The 24,649-nt window shown below is 18.8% G+C and overlaps 4 protein-coding genes across 7 annotated transcripts; 2 read left to right on the top strand and 2 right to left on the bottom strand.

The window, feature by feature from the left end:
- Positions 1 to 1,403: 1,403 nt before the first annotated feature.
- Positions 1,404 to 2,847, bottom strand: LOC102654682 (transcription factor A, mitochondrial). Its single transcript, XM_026439716.1, has 4 exons — positions 2,549 to 2,847; positions 1,928 to 2,300; positions 1,760 to 1,852; positions 1,404 to 1,630 (listed from the first exon to the last, which is right to left on the bottom strand). Exons 1-4 carry the CDS (start codon positions 2,605 to 2,607, stop codon positions 1,418 to 1,420), a joined length of 738 nt encoding a protein of 245 aa, XP_026295501.1. The 5' UTR covers positions 2,608 to 2,847; the 3' UTR covers positions 1,404 to 1,417.
- A 1,256-nt stretch (positions 2,848 to 4,103) lies between these two features.
- On the top strand, positions 4,104 to 9,744 carry LOC412432. 2 transcript variants are annotated; one of them, XM_026439714.1, is made up of 8 exons: positions 4,104 to 4,341; positions 5,092 to 5,262; positions 5,397 to 5,551; positions 5,627 to 5,840; positions 5,942 to 6,522; positions 6,598 to 6,749; positions 8,136 to 8,713; positions 8,782 to 9,744. In XM_026439714.1, exons 1-8 carry the CDS (start codon positions 4,275 to 4,277, stop codon positions 9,198 to 9,200), a joined length of 2,337 nt encoding a protein of 778 aa, XP_026295499.1. In that variant the 5' UTR covers positions 4,104 to 4,274; the 3' UTR covers positions 9,201 to 9,744. The 2 variants fall into 2 exon arrangements, with proteins under 2 accessions (XP_026295499.1, XP_026295500.1); XM_026439715.1 differs by lacking the exon at positions 5,627 to 5,840 and having other exon boundaries at positions 6,097 to 6,522.
- Positions 9,745 to 13,522: 3,778 nt separating this feature from the next.
- On the bottom strand, positions 13,523 to 18,817 carry LOC551442 (iron-sulfur protein NUBPL). The gene is made up of 6 exons (XM_006571868.3): positions 18,501 to 18,817; positions 17,958 to 18,286; positions 17,479 to 17,852; positions 17,244 to 17,412; positions 16,378 to 16,580; positions 13,523 to 13,785 (listed from the first exon to the last, which is right to left on the bottom strand). The coding sequence occupies exons 1-6, from the start codon at positions 18,582 to 18,584 to the stop codon at positions 13,637 to 13,639; spliced, it is 1,308 nt and encodes a 435-aa protein (XP_006571931.2). The 5' UTR covers positions 18,585 to 18,817; the 3' UTR covers positions 13,523 to 13,636.
- LOC409556 (protein SMG7) lies at positions 18,786 to 24,442 on the top strand. Of its 3 annotated transcripts, none has more exons than XM_393064.7 (5): positions 18,786 to 18,917; positions 19,583 to 19,653; positions 19,764 to 20,102; positions 20,891 to 23,705; positions 23,839 to 24,442. In XM_393064.7, exons 2-5 carry the CDS (start codon positions 19,622 to 19,624, stop codon positions 24,055 to 24,057), a joined length of 3,405 nt encoding a protein of 1,134 aa, XP_393064.5. In that variant the 5' UTR covers positions 18,786 to 18,917; positions 19,583 to 19,621; the 3' UTR covers positions 24,058 to 24,442. The 3 variants fall into 3 exon arrangements, with proteins under 3 accessions (XP_393064.5, XP_016772735.2, XP_006571932.2); XM_016917246.2 differs by having other exon boundaries at positions 18,840 to 18,917; positions 19,566 to 19,653; XM_006571869.3 differs by lacking the exon at positions 18,786 to 18,917 and adding an exon at positions 19,192 to 19,210.
- The last annotated feature ends 207 nt before the right edge of the window (positions 24,443 to 24,649 follow it).

Genomic DNA, 24,649 nt, shown 5'->3' with positions numbered 1-24,649 from the left:
TCAATTTTCTTTAAAATATAAATCTTTTTAAAATATAAATACATCATATATTTAATTAAATTTTTATAGTATATAATTATAATAATAATAAACAAAATATAGAATATAATTCAATGATAAAATAAAATTTATTCTATCCTCTTGTTACATTTATTTAATTATATATTTGTTTAATGTTACATATTTTTAAAATTATTGTAATTATTTATGTTAATCATCCATATTTATAAACTACATATTTAAAAAAAGAAAAAAATCTTAATAACTAATGTATTTTAAGAGAAATTTAAAAATTTATTTGAAAAATAATATAAATTAAAACAAAATATTTGGATTTTAAAATAAGATAATTATAAGATAATTTTGCAAAATTGATTTTAAAAACATAAAAATTAAAATATTGCATAAAAATTTATTGAATAAGATTTATTTATTAATATATTATATTTATAAATAAATTTGCATTAAATAAAGCAAGACAGTACAGAATTCTCATTTTTTTTTTTAGTTTTTGCTAACATTTAGATGTTTATAAACAATGTTAATAACAATGTTTATAACAATGTTAATAAACAAATTTCAATTGATATTTTGCATGGCAACTTTTATATATATATATACTTTTATATTTTATATTTGTTTTAGCTTCTAGAATATAAAGATATATCTCATAAATATGTTAATATTCTATAAAAAAAATAATTTGTTTGTGAACAAATGAAAGGTCAAGGATCAATGAAAAATAAATGAAAAATGATATTTATGGAAAAAAATGAATAATAATGAAAAAATTATTATATTTTAAAAAAATATTATGAATATTTTTATTGTAACTTGAATATTCAATAATTATCTACTAACTTAAAGCATGGAGAGATTTATTATATTCTCTAGTCTAAATAAATAACTTCCTAAATATAAATTAATATATTAAATTTAATACAAATTAAATACGAAAGAAATTTACATATCATCATATTACTAATTGCCAATCATAGTAACTATTTAGATAAAAGAATATTATAGTTAAAATAACATAACTCTTTGATATAATTATTTAAGAAATAGATTACAATAAATTTTATTTTATTTTTAATTTATTTATATTAAATTTAATTTTATTTAATAAAACAAATTTATAAATTCATCTAAAATATTACAAATATTTTATTAATTTTTATTTTGTAATTTTTAAATATAATGTATTTTTCTATAATTATAATATTTTAAATAATATATTTTTTTATAATATATATATATAATATATATATATTTATAATATATATAATTATAAAAAAAATTTATATTTATATTATTTATATTAATATTTATATTAATTATATTATTATATTATTTATATTAATTTATATTATTAATTTTTTAAATGAAAATAATTAGTCAAATAAATATTTTAATTTTATTTATTTCTATGTTCATTTTTATGAAGGTTATATTTCAATAAAGTTTGAAGTCTTACAACATCAGAATGACCTGAATTTATCATTTTCATTTCCCATTTCTCTAAATCTTCTTTGTACTGGGATATTAATTGCATAGTTTTAATAACATATGGTTCCTTCTCTATATTTGGCAATTTTTTCCAACTTATTGTCATTGACTTTAACCAATCCTAATGAAAATCAATAAAAAAAAAATAAATTTATTAAATAAATAATTAAATAATCAGTAATATTATTCTTTTTATTAATTATTAATAAATAAAATATCTGAAATATAATTAGAAATTATTTTGTCAAACCTTGAAAGATATATTTGGATCTTTTTCATTTTTTTTAGATAATAAATATAACAAATATGTATTTGGTGGTTTTTTTGGTTTACCAAGTTTTTTCTGTAATTAATGTTTAGATTAATTAATAATAAGTAAAAATATTAACATATAATTTGATATATTCATTATAAGTACCTGTTTACTATTAATTTTTTTATTAGAGTTTTCATATTCTTTTTTTTTTTCTTCCCATAATTGCTTTTGTTCATCAGTAATAGAATTATTATATTCTTTTAATTGCTTTGTATATATTTCATAGTTTTTTATGTATTCTTTCGTAAAATTTTCTTTTTCAACAGGATTTAATTCTGCCCATCCTCTGGATGCTTTTTTCAATATTTCTGAATATTTTGTATCAGGTTTTTCTTGTTTGATTTTGAGACTAATATCTTTTACATATAAAAGAAAAGGAGATATTGGTTTCTTTGGTTTTGATGGAATAATTGTTTCTTTTATATATTTTAATACACCTTTTGATATATTTTGATAGAAATTTAATAAACAATTTCTAAAACAATGAAAAATTCATTTATTAATAACATATATTAATAACAAAAAGAAAAATTCATAAAAATTATAATTAAAATTAATTATATTATTGATATTATTATGTAAAATAGAAATTAATAAAATTGTCAACAAAAATTTTATCATAAATTTTCCATCCGAGAGACAAATGATTCATTCATGAACTATTTTTAAATAATTCTATAAAATTTTTTATTATAATATTTGTTTGAATCTAATTTATTTTACCTTTTGCACAATAAAGTTTCCGAGCGTGTAAAATATATAAATTTTCCATAACACATCATCTTATATGTATATATAATTATATATAATTATTATTTATTATTATTTTTATTGTTTCATATTTATTTTGAACAAAAATAAAGCTATTGAATACGTAAATATAAGAAAATTTATATATATATAATATATAGCAAAAACAAAAAATGGAAATGCAACACGTACAAAACTTTCGAATCACAACGATCCAATTAAATTATCAAATTTAGATTATATTAAGATTAAAATTATCAACATAAATTATCATCTATAGATCTATAAAAAATAATTTATCCATGAAAAATCGTTTTATATATAATATAAAAATAATTATATTTTTCAGATTAAATTAAAATAAGAAATGTAATTAATTAGTTATAACAAATATTGTAATAATTGAAGATCACCATGAATTTAAAAATATAAAAAGAGAGATAACTAATATAGAGTAGAGAAGAAACCATAGAATATAAGCACATTGATATACATATTGATAGTAAATTAAATTGTTCATTAATAATATTACATGATTCTATTATACCATAGAATTTATATCTATTTACCAACTTACCATTATTTAAGCCATTTTTTCAGTAAGATATGTTTTTACAACAATAAATTATAACTTTTATGATTATAACATTAAATTCATAATTTTTTAATATTAAATTTTATATAAAATTAAATTAAATTTGAAAGTGAAAATTAAATTTTATATATTATTAAATATTATTTATTTTATTATTTTAATTATATTATTAAATATAATAAATTATAAATCGTTTATTATATCATGATATATAAAGTCATGTTTTTATTATACCAAATATGTAATTGAATCTTATAAATCACAATTTTCTGTTAGATGAAAACATTCTTTAAGACAATGAAAAGTTTTTTTATTGTGATTTTAAATAATAAATTTATTTTTTTTTAATTTTTAAACAAACAAATTTTTAAATTAAATAATTTTCTTAAATTTTATTTATTTATAAAATTGAATTTATTTTATTTAATATAACATAAATTTATAATTTTATAAAATAATTTGAAATGAAAATTTGTAATATAAAATAATAATAATTAAATTTATTGAATTTTTAATAAAATATATAATATTTATTTTATCACTTTGAAGAATTGATATATTAATAATTATTATAAGTAATTTTTATTGCTAGATTACTTCTTATCTTATTTAATTACGATTAACAAAAAAAATAATATTTTGTGAATGATTTTTTATTAAAATATTAAAAATATTAAATAAATTCTCAATTAATTCTCAATTTAAATAATTATATTCATGGTATATCGAGATAGATACATAATAAAATAAAATAAAATTCTTTATAATTTCAATGATATTGATGTCATCTTAATAAATGTTATTAAATTTTAAATAACAATGTTAATAATTTTTATATATAAACAATTACAATTTGAATTGATCCATGTCATTATTGTTATCAATATAATAAAAGCGATGCAATCATTTTTATATTGAAGTTGACTTTAGTTGCTTTAGTGAGTTTCGATTATTCATTACAATTATATATTGCAAACTATTTATATAATTCGATGCCGGTAAAATCAATTTTATATTGTTCAAGATAAAAAAATATTAATGTTTAATTAATAATCGATTTATAAATTATTAATATTTTTGTTTAAATAAAAAAAATTATAAACAATGTTGATAAATCAAGATAGTACAGAATCTGAGATTCAACAAACATTTTCAGATTTTGAGGTTATGGGTGCGTAATATTATTTTAAAATATTAATGTTTATTGCAATATTAATGTTTACTGTGTGTACATTATAATATATAATATTATAATATTATATAATATTTCTATTCTAGTATAATATAATATCACAATGTAGCAATAATAAACATTTCAAATCTAATATAAATCTAATATAGAATATATATATATATATATATTAATAATTACATATATTTCGATAAAATTTAATTAATTATTAAATTTAATTAAGCTTGTTATTTATAAAAAACTTTAATAACAAAAAATATAATTATATATATTATATTATATTATAAGATAAATACAATAAAAATGATATATATATTATATAATTCTTATTAATTATCAAATTATTTTTATTGAATAATAAATTTATTAAAACTCATTTTACTTGCAAATAAAATTATTTTTATGTAATTAAATATAATATATAATTTAAGTGAAATATATTTTTTCATTTATTATTACAATGTTTACATTTGAAAAAAAAATTTTATATATTTTTAGATTAAATAATTTATTTTTATTATTATAACTTATTATTTAATTAAAAAAATTTGATTTATTAAAAAATAATTATATATTTATATATTTGAAAAAATTAATATTTGTAATAATAATAATATAAATTTATTATATTGAATTTATTTTTTTTAAATAATTTTTTTTGTCTAAATATTATAATTTATATATTATTGGATATTTTTACAAACTATTTTTTATGATTGTTTTTTTCAGATGATTTATTTCAAACTTTAAGTTCTGAATTAGGAATTCCTGTATTATTTGATGATGAAATACCTCAAAAAATAGATAATAATGTTGATAATCAAATTATAAAAGATAGATATATAGGAGAATTATCAAATAATTTTGAAGAATCAAATATTACTTCACATCAAAATTCAGGTATATCATTTTTTTTATTGATTTTATTTGTTAACTATAATATTTATAAATTATTTTTAAATTATAATTATTTATAAATTATTTTTATTTATATAGTTATAATTTAACTATAAATTAATAAATTATGGTTATAGATTTACATATAGCTAATGATGTAAAAATGGAAATTAAATTGGAATCTGCAAATTCTTATGGACAATCTTTATCTCCTACACCAAATCAATATAAATTTAATAAATTAGAATCTCAAGTTAAAAAAAATTCTACTACTTCTCTTTGTGATTTTAAGGTATAGTAAAAACACCTTTATTTAAATTGAAATAATTTATAATATCTATATATTATATCTGTTAATTTGTTGTAGACTATTCTAGAAACACCACCCATTTCTCCTCCACAAAATATATCCCCACCTATATCACCACAATCAATTTCAAATGTAACTATTGCAAATCAAATAAAACTTATGCCTTTTAAATCACAAGATACAAAAGAAACAAAATTTATTCTTTCTGAAAAAAATTTTGCTAAACGTGTTTGGGTTCAACCAAAAAATAATATTCAACTTATTACTGATGGTAAAACTTTCCTTTAAAAAAATTTTTTAATTAATTTTATTTTTGTAATGTTTATTTTTTTAAATCACATGTTATTCTTTTATATACTTCATATTTTCCAGCACAGCCTCAAAATGCTATATTTTTTAATACACAAAATTTTGTTGCACTCACTCAAAAAATTAAACAAAATTATATATCATATCCTTATATGACACATATAACACCAATTAATATAAATAATAAACGAACTTCAGTACAATTTCCATCAATGCAGATAAAAACGGAAACAAATAAAATTCAATTACCACAAGAAAATCATGTAAACGTTATGGATAGTGTAAACAACATATATACATCAGAAACAAATCAAGGTATAAATATGATTGATACACCTTTGGTTCTTAATAATGAAGAAATTGGACACACTTCTATAATTATAAAAAAAGATTCAGCTGTGTCTAGACCAGTAGTAATTAAAACCGAAAATTCAAATTATACTCCAATTGTTATAAAAAATGAAATACAAGATGTTAATTTTACTGGACGACAGGAATGTGAAATAAAAGCATTAAAAAGACAGCAAAGAATGATAAAAAATAGAGAATCAGCTTGTCTATCACGAAAAAAAAAGAAAGAATATGTCTCTTCATTAGAGAAACGAATTCATGAGTTACAACAAGAAAATAAACAATTAAAAATGGTAAAAATTGCATAGTGAAAATTATATTTAATAAAATTATGTTTAATTTTGTAAAAAAATTATATTTATTATTAGGAAAATACAACTTTAAAACAAAAACTTTCATCATTGGAACATACAACTACTAATAATAAACTTAAAAATCTAAACCTCAATGCTAATAAAAAGAATGTTGCTATTCTCTTAGGAATGATCTTTATGGTATCTTTAAATGTTAATGGTTTTAAGTAAGTTTATAATAAACTTCTTATTTATTTATTTATCAAATATTATTAAGAATTATAATATAGATAATTAATGAATAATATGAACAAATTAATTTAATTTAACATTAAATTTACGGACATTGACTACATATCTTTCTTTACTGAAATCCGTCTTTTTGATAGGTATATTGAAATGCAATTTTTTGTAAATTATTTATTTAAAATCTATAGATTTTTATTTATTGTTATCTTCAATACATTTTTTATATGTAGTCTATCTTGGATGTATACTTTCTGCATACATATTTGTTAGATTTAATACAAATAGTTAGACTCCTGACACTGAATTGAAGCTAGTATTTTATTCGTTATGATAGTCGGTGCTCAATTTTTCGGCTAATTGAAAGAGAAAATTCTTTCGAATTTTGTTTATTTCAATAGTCTTGTATAATAATCTAGGCATTGATGTCTATGTAATCTAAAAATAATTATAAAAACACATGAAGGAACCATCTATGGAATCCTGCTTTGTATTTTCTTCAGCATCTTTATCATCTTTCAATATCTGAAATAATACATATTCTTTTTCTTTTACAGTATATATTGTGATAATTTTCATTCCCATTGTTATCTTCAATTTTGTTTATATTGTCAAATTTTTTCTCGTTTTCACATAATTTGTTTATATCAGAATCTGATCCAGATTGGTTTTCATTTATGTTGGTTATTTTTTTATTTTTCTTATTATTCTTTTTATTATTTTTTTTTATTAATTCTATGTCTTTCCTATAATAATATGGATGTAAAAAAATATATTTTTTTGAATAAATTTTGAAAATATCTTGAAAAATTCAAATTTTCACTTAAAACGAAAATAAATTTTTGCTAAGCTTCCAAATAGCACTTTTTTTTTTTTATAAAATGCATCGTTGAAATTATCTGTTACATAAATTTATTTGTTTTATAAAATAAGACAGATTTACTTACAAAAATTACTTCTTTTTTTCTGCAAAATTCATTATTGAAGGAATTATTTCATATGTGTTATCATATCACAATTATAAACAACTTGTTTGATTATTGTTATATTGTTAAACAATCATCATTTGTTTGGTGTTTTTTTTTCTAATTTATTATTATTTCATTTTTGTTATTTCACAATAATTAATCTATATAAATTAACCCGTCAAATTGACGGATTTTTGTAAAAATAGGTATACAACATCTAGAATAAAATATAAATATTCCAGAAAAAACGAATAGAAATATATATTTGCTGCATTATATTTGCATTATGTAAAAACTAATATATAATGTTTAAAGAATAATATTTGTATATTCAGAATTTTTAAGTATAAAATCGAAAATTTAGTGTTAAGAGAAAAATATATAAAAACTATTTTTTAGAGATATATTTTTACAAAGTAATCAGTTGGATATATTACCTACTGACATTCCAATCAGTACACATTATGCAAAACATGGAAGAACATTACTTTGGTCATCCAAAGAAACTCAGGAAGAAAATGAAGATAATTTTCGTAAAAATATATCAATTCCACAATCAATGTGTCTGATGCATATTAATCAAAGTGAATCAATTCGTTTAGATTATGAATTGAGACGATGGATTGGTGGAAAATCTTATCAATATAATTGGACTACATTGAATACAAAATTTATAGGAAAATTTTTATCATCTTCTCATGCAATGAAAACTAAAATTAAACAAAAACATAACATATCAGAAGAAAGTAAACGTGAAATACTTCAAAAGACAACTGACTCATCAATATTAAATGCAGTAGAAATATTTTCTCCTATAATAAAAAAACATGCTTCTTTATTCGAAGCCTTAGGAAGGAGAGATGATACCTTTTATGTAGTTTGGTTTAGTGGAGAACATTTGCTTTTGCCAGCTTCAAGTAAAAATAGTTCAGGCAGACCGAGAATGTCATTAGTTCTTCCTACACTTTCTATGAATGGTAATAATTTTTTACTTAAACTATATGTATTATGAAATAGAAAAAAATTCATTCAATATTTCTTTTAGAAACATTTTCAACGCCTGCAAAACATATAACTATGATGCAAATTGATTGTGAAGTTACTAATACCCAATTATTACATTTACAACAATCAATCATACCTGATCATTTAAAAAATATTAATAAAACTGAAAATCATACACATCAATCAGATGATGAATCAGTAACTGCGAATGTAACTAAAAATTACAAACCATATTTTATCAAAGAAACTAATCACAAAATGTTTCATAAAAAAAATTTAAAAGATATATATGTTAATAAAGATAGTAAAAATTATAATAAGTCAATTGCTTATATCTTGAAGCAGAAATTTATTTCTGAATTCGATTTAGAAGAAGTAAAAACTGAACTGCTCAAAGATCTAAAAAAAACAGATTCTAGTACAAAATTTATGCCTTCAAAAAAAAATGGAAGTAAATAATAGCTATAGTATTTAAAAAAGAAGTTTGTGTTTTTAACAATAAAAAATATATACATATATAATATTACATAACTACTAAAACAGTAAATATACATATTAAAAAACTTAAAAAGAATTCATGTATTTTATATATTTCTTATATTTTATATTTTAAGAATCATATATAGGATATTTTTGAAAATATGAGATATTATTAAGGATCGATTTTATGCATCAAAATAATTATAAAAGTTGGTATAAAATTGAAATTGTTGATATGAAATTATTTTTCAAGTTATAAATGATTTAATTTTAACTTATTGGCAATATCATATCATAGTATTGTATCTAGTCAAATCTTTCAATCAAGATTAATATCTTCAAGATTAATATCTTCATTTTAAATATAAAATAGAATAATATTAAAAAATTTTTTATTTATAAAAATATTTTTATTTCTATGCAATATACTACTAATATATTATATACTTATTCATTATATATATATTATATACTTATATATTATTATATACTTCTAAAATAAAATTAAATTTTTTATAATTTATAATTTGAAAAATAAATTTTTAATCAACATTTTTTTGAATTCTAAATTTTTCCATAATATATAACTGCTTTAGTTTTGATCTTTTTGAATTAAATAACCGTAAATATATCTTTGAAAAATATAATATGTGATTTATTGATATGTGAATTAAGATTAGATTTTGAATTAAAATTTAATTCATATCGAATTTGAATATTCCAAAGGATCATTGGAAAATAAAATGTAGACTCTCGACGATCAAAATTATAACTGAATTGTAATGATTCATATTAAATCAATCATCATTTCCTTCAAATTTTATGTCAATTGGTTATTTATATTTTTCGAAAACGCTATTTTAGAATTTAAATTAGATTTAAGTCAAAATATTATTTAACCATTTTCATATTATTCGGTGATCCATGGTAGTCATACAGACAATATATAACTGAATAATAGTATATACATATTATATATATGTATAAATTTGAATCAAATCAAAAATTCTATTATGTCATAATTTTTATATATATTTAAAAATTTATATTTATTTATTAAAAATTTTTGAATTATGATATTTCTCAATTATAGAAAATATTTTTATGGATATCTAAAATAGTGATATATATAAAAAAAAGTTTTTCTTAAAGAAAAAAAAAATATAAAATGTAATATAATATAAAAACGAATTATAATTATAATATAATATAAAAATAAACTATATATATTTTTTAAAAGGTTATTAATTGATGAGAAACACTTTATTCTTAATAATTTTATTTAATATTTGAATATAGATTTAAAATCTATCAAATATTATCAAATTTATATCAAATCTTATAATTTTTCATATATGTCTTAAAAATATTTTATATATTATAATATATATTATAGTATGTATGTTTCAAATGATAACAATTAAATATCTTGAAAGATATGAAAAAAAAAAAATAATTGATATGAAAATTGTAATATATTAAGGAATATATTATATTATGATATTTATTTAATCTTAAGATGATCTGAAAAAGTCTATAAAGATCACTTTTTTGTTTTTAAAAGTAGTTCGTATTTTTTTATTATATTTTTATAACTGATATCAAAATATTTTCAAATAAATAAATATATATATATATATATATATATATATATATATATTTATTGTATAAATTAATTTCAAAATATCATGCGTTAATAATATTATATTATATTATAATATACAATGATGAAATTGTTCGATCATATTATAATGCTTTTAAAAATCAATATCATTTAAATGTTTTGATTTTTTTTAATTCTTTCTAAAAAAATGAAACAATCAGCAAATAATATTGATTGTAGCAAATATATTTTTGAAGTAACAATTTGAAAAAAAAAATTTCATTATTGAGATTTTAACTTTGATACTATGTTATGATACTATATTATAATCATGATTATTTTTTTAGAAAAACATTTATAATATAATATATACTTGTTAACAATATTAATAATCTTTATTGATTTATATCTTTGTTAATTAAAGAAAAGAAATTTAAATAAAAGTAAGAAGTAAGAATAGAAATAATAAAATTTATTTTTTATAAAAATATTTATTATATAAGTATAAGTAACTTATTTAATTAATTTGATAAATTTAGTTTATAATAAAATAATATTAAAAATTATAATTATTATATTTATATTTTTTATTTTTTTGTCACAAAAATATTCAGATATTAAATATTTAAATATTCAAATATTAATATATTAAAAATTTATAAAAATAATTAAAATAGAAATTTTTTTATAAAAATTAACTTTGATATTTTTTTAATTTTATAGCACATTTTAAATAATCTAAAATATTGAAAATTTTTAATTTATTTATATTAACAACTTACTATATATATTTTATTCCTATTTTGAACAAATTTATCATTTTTTTTTTTAGTGTATTGTTTTTTTTTGTTCATTGTTTAATTGTTTGCATAAAAATATTTTATAAAGATTTATTAACTTAATTTGATAACTTAAATATATTTGATTATATTTTTAAATTAAAAATGTGTTTCTTTTTGGTTTATTTTGTATTATTCAATACAATATTAGGATTTTTTATTTTTTAGATATGTATAATATTGCAGAAAATATTGCAAAAGTATAATACATAACAAATAAAAATAAAAAATTTCTTAATTCGATATGTGTTAAATGAGTATTTCTTTTATAATTAACAGAGATTTATTGTTAAAGTTAAATATATTAATATCCGGATATTTTTATGAAATATACAAATATAATACAATTATTTTTATGAATAATTGTATTCATAAAATTTGAATACTATTTTGCATATTATTTTATATTTCATTTTGTATATCAAAAAATACTAAAAACATTTTATATTTAGAAATTGAATTAATCAAAATATAATGTAAATAATAAAAAATGAAATGTCTCATTGAAAATTGAAAACTGAAAGTTACAAGACTTTTAACATCATCTCAAAATCAAATAATGCTATAATATGTTTTGATATCAATTATTTCTTCATATCTATTATATATTTTAATACAGATAAAAATTTTATTTAAAATTTTTACTTAAACTTTACATGTATAAACACACTCAATGCATATAAATATATATATATATAAATTAATGATAATAAATATTAACATACAATATATAAATTAATATCTTATTTTATATGAAATGACTAAGAATATTTATAAATTAAAAATATATGTTTTCTTATTTTGTATTATTCAGAATTTTTTATTTTTTGTGTATATATTGCAAAAAATATGATTTTATAATAAAGTACATAGAATATTCTGTTCAATCAAATTTTATTAATTAAAATTCAGTAATTTCAATTTAAATGTGCTTATATCAAGATTTAAAATTTTATTCAATTATAATACAAAATAAAAATTTTATGCATATAGTATATATAGTTTAAACAAACTTAAATATTTAAAAAAATATAAATAATATGAAAATATGTTTTAAACAAAAATTGTTTGATATAAAGAAATTAATAGTTTAATAATAATATTAATAGTTTAAAATATTAATAGTTTTTTATAGATTGAGAGAATTATAGAATGATAAATTGAAATTCAATCATGTAAAGATCAATTTTAATTTTTTAAAATGAAACTATATAATTTTATTAATCAATATTAATTAATGAAGTTTATTATTTCTTTAAAAAAATATTAAACTATTTTTGTCGAAAAATCTTTAGTTTAGAAAATATTTGAAATTTGTATTATTATATAATATTTTTGTATATAATTTGTATAATTATATACATTGTATAATTATATAATATTTATTATATATATAGACAAGACAAGAATAGTAATAAAATATCATTTCACATATTTTTTTGACTTTCATATAATAAGTTTTATTAATTAAATTTTGAGTTACAATTTTTTAACTATTAAACTATTTATTTTCATACAATTTCATATATTCAACATACTAACAAATATACTAATATTAACAAATAAATATTTTTTTATAAGAAATAATTGCATCAATTAATACAATAAAAATTACAATTAAAATAAAAATACAATTCCATTTAAAATTGATTTTTATATAAGTTTTATGTATTAATCTATAGAAAAAATATTAATACTACATAATAGTTTAATGTATTTATGCAAACCAACTTTTGTTTGAAATATTTTTTTGCATCATTCATATTTTTTTCAGATTTGAATACTTTCAGTTAAACTGAGCATATATAAATAATGTATATATATTACTTACAATAAAAAAATAAAAGGACTTTTAAAGATTAATAGAAAATAAAATTTTATTGCATAAAAATTAATAAACAGATATATTTTATTTTATGTACATTTATTTATATAAAATTTAAAGATATATTGATTATTTTAAAAAATAATGATTATTTTAAATTTGGCATAGAACCTCCTAGATAAGTTTTTAAATCTGTTATTGTAGATTGTATTAATTTAGCTTTTATAAATGATTTTCCAAGTCTTTGATGAGCTGTGTATCTGTGACATCCGCCAAAAGAATAATAATAATCACCGCCTAAAATAATGAAAAATATAATTATATTATACAAAATTAGAATTTTTAGAAAAGTAATATGGTTTTATGATAGAAATAAATCAATTTACAATAATATAGAATGTTAATATATTTATAAGATAACTTCAACGATTCTGAGAAATTGAAATTGCTATACAAAAATATCGATAAATTTATTTACTAAATTACATTAATTAAATACAATAAAATAAAGACAGAATGAAATTTCTTTATCTCCATTATCTCCATTAATTACTATACTTTATCTCGTTCATTTAATATGAATTTAAATTATTTATAATTTAATAAATGAGATTCAATTGATATTTTTATATATATTTTGTTTATTTTTATCTTTAAAATAAACTTTCCAAACTATCGATTATCTTATGAATATTATTCATACATCTTCTATATGTTTAAATCTTTAAATTATTTAAATTTTTTTATAATTTATTATATAATATTATATAATATCTCAAAACTTAAAATATAATATTATATAATATAAAATTATTATTATTTATAATTATTTATATAGTTTATCAGTAAATGTTTTTTATATTTTTTGAGAATTTATTATATTTTTTATGTATGTTGATAATCTTATAAATCATTTTAAAAAATATTTTTATTAAAATGATTTTATTTAAATCTTTTCTAAATTTATATAATTTGAATAACATATTTTAATTGTTAGAAGTGCTTAATCTACTGCGAGCTACTAAAATCTTATAAAACACAAAAATATGTTTCATATGATTAAAAAATTCAAAGATAATTTGAAAAAAATAAATATAATTATTATAATCATATATATAAATATAAATATATATATATATTTATATAAATAAATAATAAAAATGATTATATTTTTATTATGATTATATATTTATATTTATTGTGTAATAATAGCAAAAGAATGAATTTTTCTAAATATAAAACAATCTAAATATAAAACAAAATGTATAGAAATTTATTTTAAATTTTGTTTAAAATAAAAATTTAATATATTGTTGAGTAATCTTAATTATATTAGACAATCATTTTAATAGTAATTTTACCAATTTTTTTGTAAAATCAAATTCGATCTTTTCTATTAATGGTTTTTTTAAATCATTTTATTTAAAATTATATGCATTTAAATGAAAAAGATTAAATTTATATTTATATTTTAATTTTTAATTAATTCTGAATTTTCTGACATTTAAATTGTATGATTGAAGAATATATTTACTTTTAAAATTTTATAACAGCTTTTATTATATAATTTTATTGTATAACAGCTATTTTAATAGTATAATGATATGTTTAAGATTATTTAATTAAAATTATTTAAAGTTCCTAATTTTTCATTACTATTTTTCAATCTTTTTTTTTTAAATATTTAAACAATAATATTTATTTTTCATATTTCTCCAAATTATCTATTTTAGCAACAGATATACAACTCCAAACTACCATATCAGATTAATTAAGCTTCATATTTAATTATTTAATAATTTTTAATTATTATATTATAATATCTTTCCAAAAAATATATGGAATAATATATATTGTAAAATTTTAGGGTTATGAGATTTTTCCCAATAATTTTTTTTTTATACTTAAAAAAATATTTTTTTAAATATTAAAATTAACATTATAGAAAATAGATATATATAAATACATAACTATATATAGAATATAGATATACATAATATATAAATATATATTCATTATATTTTTATATGTGATATATTATATATTGATTTCTAAAACAAAATTCATTATTTCATTCAAGCAGAATCAAAGAATTCATTTCTTATTGTTGTATATTTCCAAATATTTATAACAAACATTTATTTATAAAAATATTTTGTTCACATTAAAACAATAATATAAATAATAAAATAATAGAAATATTTAAATTTTATTTCAAGACTATATTTATTTTTTCCACAGATTGTCCACATTGAAATTAATTTATTTCAAACTATTAATGATGATTGATAAAAATTTGTCACTCACTTATTATTTATTAGTAAAAGAAATTATATAATAATAATAAACAAAATAAAAAAATATAAAAAATAATAAAATTAAAATTAAATAATAAATAAATAAAAAAGAAACGAAAAATGCAAATTGGATGATAAAGTATATATAGTAAAGGAGCATTTATTTTCATTGTGATGAGTTATTGTAAACTTTATGATCTTTATTGCTTTGAATGGAAACAGGTGACATTTGTTGTTGATAAGAAATGTGAAAAAAACTTAAAATATTTGACATTTTCAAGGAATAAAATATTAACAAAATGTTTCTCGTAATTGCTGTAATAAAAATACAGTTTATAACAGTTTATACATAAACAGTTATAACATAAACAAAAATAAGATATTTTATAAATATAGAATTCTATTTTTATAAAATAAATTTATCATAAATATTGATAGTATTAGTATAAGCTATATGAAATTATTTATCTTATAGTATCAAAAAATCAATATAATTTTTTTATTAACTCAAAAGCAAAATTATTTTTTTTTACTATTTCATTAATATATTATAAAAAATTATATTATAAAAAGAAAATAAAATTCTTATTACCTTCGCTTCCTTTAATCCATAAAACATCGATTGGTGGTACAAATGTTTCTGTTTCAGGATTGCTTAATGTACTTATTAAACTTTGAACCTTTTTTTCATTAATAATTGGAGGAATAGGTCGAATAAGTATATTCATTGGGATATCATAAGTTTCTGCATTTATATCAGAATGAATACTATTAGAACTTTCAATATTCATTTTAAATTCTAAAATAAAAAATTATAAAATAAAATAAAAGATATAGTATTTAAAGATATAGTATTTAATCATAAATAAGATAATATAATTAATAAATAATAATTAAAAATTAAAAATGTGATTTATACATTTAACATATTTTTACAAATACTTTTGTATAATACAAGTTACTTAATATGAATATTAATAAAAGAATTGCAAAAAAATAAAATATATATATTTAGGTTAGTTTAACATGTTTATTGATTATTTAAATATGCGTTTTTATTTTTAATATATCAAGATTAATTCTTTATTTATTAATTTTACAATATAATTAATAAGTAAATATATATATATATGATATTTTCGTAATATAAATAAATATAGAATATATTAAAATAAATTAAGATTACCTACTTTCAAAAGGCTAAAATAAATTAACTATGAAGTCATCTATAAAATGAATCAGAAATGTTTAGAGAGGGGATAAAATATAAAGAAAGATAAAAATGATAATGATAATAATAATAATTATTAATAATAATAAATAAATCAAAATATTCTGATTTGAATATCTTTTGTATAATTATTTCAATATTTTATATATTTAAATGAATAATAGAATATTTTTTTTAATATTTGAAATTAACTTGGAATAAATAATTAAAATAAAATATAAAATTATTATTTCATATTTAATGGTTGTTTAGTTAAAAAAAAAATTACATGTTCTGCCAAATGTTTATACATATCAGTTTGTATACTTTTTGGTGCAGATAATATAATTGGTTTTCCACTATTACAACTATTCATAATAAGTTCTGATAAAGGAAAAGTTTGTAAAATTTGCACACCTAAAAAAAAAAGAAAAATTAATATATATATTAATGTTATATTAATAATTTTCATAACTTTAATACCAAGTTCTTCTGCAATCATTCGAGTTCCATCATTATAAAGAATTATTTCATTATTGCATTGTGGGCATATAACACTGCTCATATTTTCCACAATTCCAATAATTGGAATATTTAGATGTTTAAATATGTTAGCTCCTCTTCTAGTCACTTCTAAAGCTGTTGTTTGAGGTGTAGTTATTAATAATACACCAGCAACTGGAAGATTTTGTACAATTGAAAGATGTGTGTCTCCTGTTCCGGGTGGGGTATCTACGACAAGATAATCCAACGGACCCCATGCTACTTGATATAATAACTTATCAATAGCATTCATTACCATTAATCCTCTCCAAATTACAGAAGACTTATTATCAATTAAAAAGCCCATAGACATGCTATATATATATATATATAAATATATAAAATTTTATATATATAAAAATTTAATTTTAAAAATATTAATAAGAATATAAATAAAATAAATAATATTATTTTATTACCATTTTACACCATAATTTACAAGAGGTTCTATAAGATTTGCATTATTAATCATGGGATTCTGTCGTATATTCATCATTAACGGCACAGAAGGACCAAATATATCAGCATCGAGTAAACCAACAGATTTTTGTGGTTCGATAGTTTTTAAAGCGATTGATAAATTTACAGCAATTGTTGATTTGCCAACTCCTCCTTTTCCAGATGCTACAATAACGATTTGTTTAACACCTTTTAAAGGTTTCACTTTTGGAAGACCACGTGCCATTAATTCTTTTTGTTTTATTTTTATTTCTTTCTTTTTTTGTTCGTTTAAAAAAATAAAACGACTCTAAAGCAAAACAAATAAATAATTATTATAAAATTACGGAACAAAAAAAAAAGAAATATTTGAAATGCTTTGTTATAAACACTGTCACTCACATAAAATTATATTATTAATATTATATGTATAACGATTTTTACATATAATTGATAAAATAAAATAATAGCGAATTATTAAACAATATGAAAAATATTGTATATTATAAAAAAAATGTACGTACTAATGAAAACGATCGATATATATTTGTTTCATTACGATTTCGTTGAAGACGAATACAAATTTTGGTAAATGCCAATGCTAACATTTTTAATAAGTATATTTATTTCACAAAACTAGCAATATCTTTCTTCTACTTGACATTACGAATCTCATCATTGAGAAATCTCTTTTTTATATATCAAGAATATAGTATATGAATATTAACAATTTTTTCTTATTACAAGATTTATATTAACAATTTGCTGATATATGGTTTGATCGTATATTTTTACAAATTTTGTTTACATTCATAGTAAATTTTAATGTTTCTGTTTGAAACTAACATAAATGTTGAATGCGAGGGCAGTGCAGTTTTTCGTTAAAACGAAATACATATCAGTAATGCGGTATAATTTGAGTTTAACATAAATATGTGAAAGTAAGTCTTATTTTCTGTTTTTCAAAGACATTTTAATTAATCTTCATTTTATATAGTTTTTCGTTTTAGAATTAAAAATGAATATTATGAATATTATTTATAACTTTTTTACTATTCACATCATCATTGGCTTATAATTAACCTAACTGTTGAGTCGTAATATATATATATATATATATACATATATATATATATACATAGATATATTGTCCTTAATATAATAAGTAAATTATATTATATATAAGATTTGATAATATTTTATTTTATTTTGAAAATTCAATATCTTAAATATTGTAAGTATATATTTATTTATTTAATTAACAATTTTGTCCATATAATTTGAAATAAATGTCATATGTGAAAGTTTATATGTAATTATTTGTATACTTAACATAATTATGAATTTAACCTTTATAAATTATTCTTTAACATATTTTTATTCATGATATATAATAATAATATACATAATAATATATATTAAATATTAAATATGTAATAATATAAAACATATAATATATAACATATGTATAATATAATACATATAATATCATAATATCATAATATTATTATATTAATGATTATAATATGATATTTAATATATTACATATTGAATATTTTCACAAATTGAATAATAGTATGTGTATTTAGTTTTTTCTTTTTCATAGATAAAACATTTTATATCAGAAATTTAAGGTATATAGACTATGGGCCTAAACGCAGCTGTACAAGCTTTAAAGTAAGTTAAAAATAAAAATATTGTTTTAATACTTAATTTATTTTTAAATATTATAAAAAAATAGTTATCTAAAATTTGTTAAAAGTTTATTTGATTATTATTTTTATTAGGAAAGCAGAGCCTTTAAAGGATAAAGTACAACGTTGTAGAGATCTTTTAAATGATAGCGATGCATGGGTATGCCAACAACAATTACAGAAAATATATCAACAAGTTTTGATATTAGATTTGGAGTATGCTCTTGATAGAAAAGTTGAACAAGAACTTTGGAATCTTGGATTTAAAAATTATATAGCAACTTTACAATCTCAAGCAAAAGACAGAAAAAATCCTAAACGTGGAGAATCTCAAGCTTTACTTAGTTGGTGCTTAGAAGCAGCTAGTGGTTTTTATTTAACATTACTACAAGAAATTTGTACTGCATTTGATTTAGATTTACCATTCAGAAGGTAATTAAATAAAATAAATTGTTATTTATGTATTGCTTATGTTTTTAATTTTTTTTAAAAAATATAAATTAAAGATTGAAAATTATGAATATAGTTTTTAAAATAGTTATGAAGATGCAAAATAATATGACAAATAGATTAAAAAGATTCTAGCCTTTCAATTATGATTTCAATTCACATAGAATTATTATTATATCAGTTCTAAAATAATTTTATATTGATTTTGATATATATATTTGCTTGAATATTAGTATTAAATCAGTATTTATTTATAATATAAGTTTAATATAGTTTAAATTAAGTATAATATAAATTTTATTATAATATAAATTTATTTATTTATAAATAAACTTTGTTATTATTAGATATCTTATTATTATAATAATTTTTGATAGTTTTTATTTTAATAATATAAATAAATATAAAATAATAAATAATATTATTGATTACTTCTGAAATCAATTTGAATCTGTATGTTTGATTTGTGCAAAGAAAATAAATTTCAATTATTAGTATATTATTTATACAATGCATTAATTATAATTATACATATATAATATATGATATTTTAGAACTGAAATCAATATAATAATGTAATAATATTTCGTAAAATTAAAATCATATGTAAACTGAAATCTTTTTATATAATTATTATAACATTATTTTGGTAATTCAAAACTAATATATAATAATTTTAAAGAGTTATTTTCAAAACTTTATAATCTTTTAAATTTATTTACATAAAGAATCATGGAGAAACAAATTTTATAATCATCATGTTTTTTTAGGAAGGGTTATATTTATGGATGTACATCACCATGGAAAGCTACTGAAAAGTTATCAGTGCCTCATAAATCCTCATGTTTTTATGCATGCCAATACTGTCTTGTGCATTTAGGAGACATTGCTCGTTATAGAAATGAGAGTAAACAAGCTGAATTGTTCTATAGGCATGCAGTATCATTATCACCATCCAGTGGTCAACCATATAATCAATTAGCCCTTCTTGAAGCATCGCGTGGTAATAAATTGGCAACTGTATTTCATTATACACGATCTGTTGCGGTAAAACATCCTTTTCCTGTTGCCACAACAAATTTGGCCAAAACATTATCTTCTGCTTTAAATGATACATCAGTTAATATAGATGGAAAAACAAAATTAACTTCTCAAGAATATATAGCAGTTTTTTTAAAGCTTCATGGTGTTATTCATAATCTTGGAGATCTAAAAATTGCTTCTGCATATGCGAAATTATTAACTGAAACATTAACAGCTTTAGTTGCAACAGAAAGTTTTAGCTCTTGGATGCTTGTTCAAATGTTCGTAATTAATTTGTATGCTTTAGAACATACAAGTATCATTGTTAGCAGTACTGAACCATTAAAACAGGAATTAACATCTGATGAAAAAATTGCTCGTGATTGTATTTTGGATCTTATAGCTGGAAGTTTATCTGCCTTATTGTTACCTGTCTATACAATAAAAAATTCTATTATTGAGTATTTTGCTTTGCCTTCTATAAAACTGTGCCTTGATTGGATTCATACAAAACCCACAGTTTTGGAAGAATTAGCTTTTACATCAAGACTTCAAATTTGGCCCAGTCTGTGCGTATTATTAAATGCCTTGCAGAATTGCGTAATCGATTTCACATATGATCAATATATTAAAGTACCACTGCCAGAGGATCGTGATCTTCAAGGATTTTTACCGCTAGAAAAAAGTTTTGAGTGTTTAAAATTTACAAGTACTGATTTAGAAGATAATATTGAAGCTTCCAATAAATTGCGAGCAATTCGTATCCTTCATTTAGGCCATTGTTTAGCACAATATAGAATTAACGGTACTGCATTAATTGCTATTACATTAGGAGAAGAAAAAGGTGAGAATAGATTTAATTCTATAAGTGAAGGAAATGGATTAAGCAATGAATTGATGAAAGAATTAGAAGAACTCAGTTTAAATAGAGGAAGACAGTCTGTTATATCTACTAGTCCAGTTCTTTCAGAATCTGCTAGTAGTAAAGGTTCTACAGATGTTGATATCTTGGAACATGCTCTAGATAAAAGAATAGGTATCTTAAAACCTCAAGGTTCATTAGAACGAAGTAAAGATACAACTTTAATCACTGCTATGGAATCTAATACTTTTGAAAACACTAATATGCAGCCCAGGAAACCAAGACAAAATATAGCAATGCAAACTATAATGCGACGGGCTGAAAATGAACAAAAACAAGTTACTTTCAAGAATGTGTCTCCATTAAACATAGAAGAGGAGACTGAGAAAAAACCTAAAGTAACTGGAATATCGATAAGTCCAACAAAAAGTGTTACTCCTAGTGGAAATAAAAATATATCAGTTGTTGGAGAAATATCAAAGCTGAATAATATTTCAAACACAACTACTCCAATCACAGTTCAAAATCGATTACCATTGATGCCTTCTGTCACAACAGCTATGCAAAATCAAATCATATCTTCTCAAAATTTAACAAAAACTACAAAATTACAGCATACTATGTCACAATCTACTCAAATTAATCATCTCTCTATAAAAGAACAGCAAACATCCGGGATTTTAACTTCAATATCTGGAATATCTCAATGTGCAGGAAATATTTGTTATCAAAGTCCAACTTTTAATGTACAAAATCCACAATTTACAAAAAATTACATTACGAATCAAGTTGGAAATCTATCAAGTTATCCAATTCAAGGACATTTTACTGGCTCACCACAATCGCAAAATATAAATTTACATACATCCAATCAAAATAGAACTATGCATCAGAGAACTCATATTGTATCTCAGAATACATTGTTACATCAAAATCTTGGAATTTTATCTTCAACACAATCAATAAATGCTTCCCAGAATATTAATCCTCAACAGACAGGAAATATTGGTTTGCAACAAAATCGTAATTTAAATATTCAACAAAATCATAACTTGGCTGTACAACAACAAAATATTATGAAAAATAACCTTAGACCAAACACAATATCTTTACATAATCAAGCTACTTTAACTAGTTCAACTATTGCTAATGTTTCTACTTTGTCAACATTAAATACATATCAAAAGAAACTTCATCAAGCTGCGCTTATGATACCAAATGTATCAAATATACCAAGTAATTCATTAAATCCGAATTTTCAGTTTAATTTTAAGCAAAATGATTTTAATCAAGATGCCTTTAATCAAATACCACAAAAACAACTATCATCATCAATATATAATAAAAATTCAGATGTTCTGGAATTTTCATTATCCAATCATTTGGGCAAGAATCAATCTCAATCTACAACAAACTATCCAGTTTTTCAAAATTACGAAACTACAAATTTCAGTTTATGGAAAGATACTCACCATTCACAATTTTCTGTGCCTTGTTGGGGTTCAGCAAATAGAGGTATACAATTGCATGATGAAGATACATCTATTATGGAAAATTATCATAAGTGGGAAGATTCTTCCAATTCTGGAAATATGATACCACAAATTTCATTGAAAACCTCAAACAATTATTCATCAGATTCTAAACATATGAAGCATTTTAATACTGGAAACAATTTTGATAGTTCTAAATCTTTAGAGGTATGTGTTATGTAGTTAAATCTCGTTATTTATATATATATATATATATATATATATATGTTGCATACTATATATGTATGTTATATTACATATTTGAATACTATTATAAAAATCTTCATTTATATGATTATAGATAGACAACAAATCAAATCAATCAATCAGCATAGGAAATACTTACTCACTATTTAGCAGTAATAATGCATGGGGATCTAATGCACAAAATTGTAATGTATCAAATCAAGATCAAACAAAAACTAGGCTTAATCAACAATCTTTATGGTTTGGACCTGGACCCTCTCCCTTGGAACGACTTTTAGAACAACAAAAATCATTACGTGAAGGAGGTACCTGAAGGAAAGCAATATAAGATTATATCGAAATATATTGAAAAAAGATATATCCAAATTATGGATGCAAATAACCAAGGGGATTAAACAAAACAAAACGTATCATAATAAATTCCATCGATCGTTTGATGAAATTATTAAATTTGTTACAAAACAATATCTAGTGAGAGGTTTTGTAGGTGTTTAGATGTTCGTTATGTAAAACGAACAATATACACGTCCAAAGCGTTATGAAACGCATTGTATAGAAATATATAAATGTTAATTACTTATGTTAATTGTTGCGCGCATGATAGAAACCGAAGTTATTCTGGTAGTTGACATTACGCGATGAAGTTAAAAAAAGAGGAAAAAGTGAAAAAATAAAAAAAAAGAAAGAAGAAAGAAAAATGTTTTTTTTCTAATCTATTTAGATATATGTTTAATTTGTGCTGCTTTAAAAAAATGATATTCAATGATAAAATGATTCATCATCAATAAATGAGTAGTTATAAAAATATTATACATAAATCATTTAACTGCTAATAATTATGAATTTAAAGATACATATTTTACATAGAATGAAAAAGATTTCAATTAATTTTATAATTTAGCATT

This window comes from Apis mellifera, linkage group LG3, assembly GCF_003254395.2.
Source record: "Apis mellifera strain DH4 linkage group LG3, Amel_HAv3.1, whole genome shotgun sequence".
NCBI lineage: Eukaryota > Metazoa > Arthropoda > Insecta > Hymenoptera > Apidae > Apis > Apis mellifera.
This window is presented reverse-complemented; position numbering and strand designations above follow the sequence as displayed.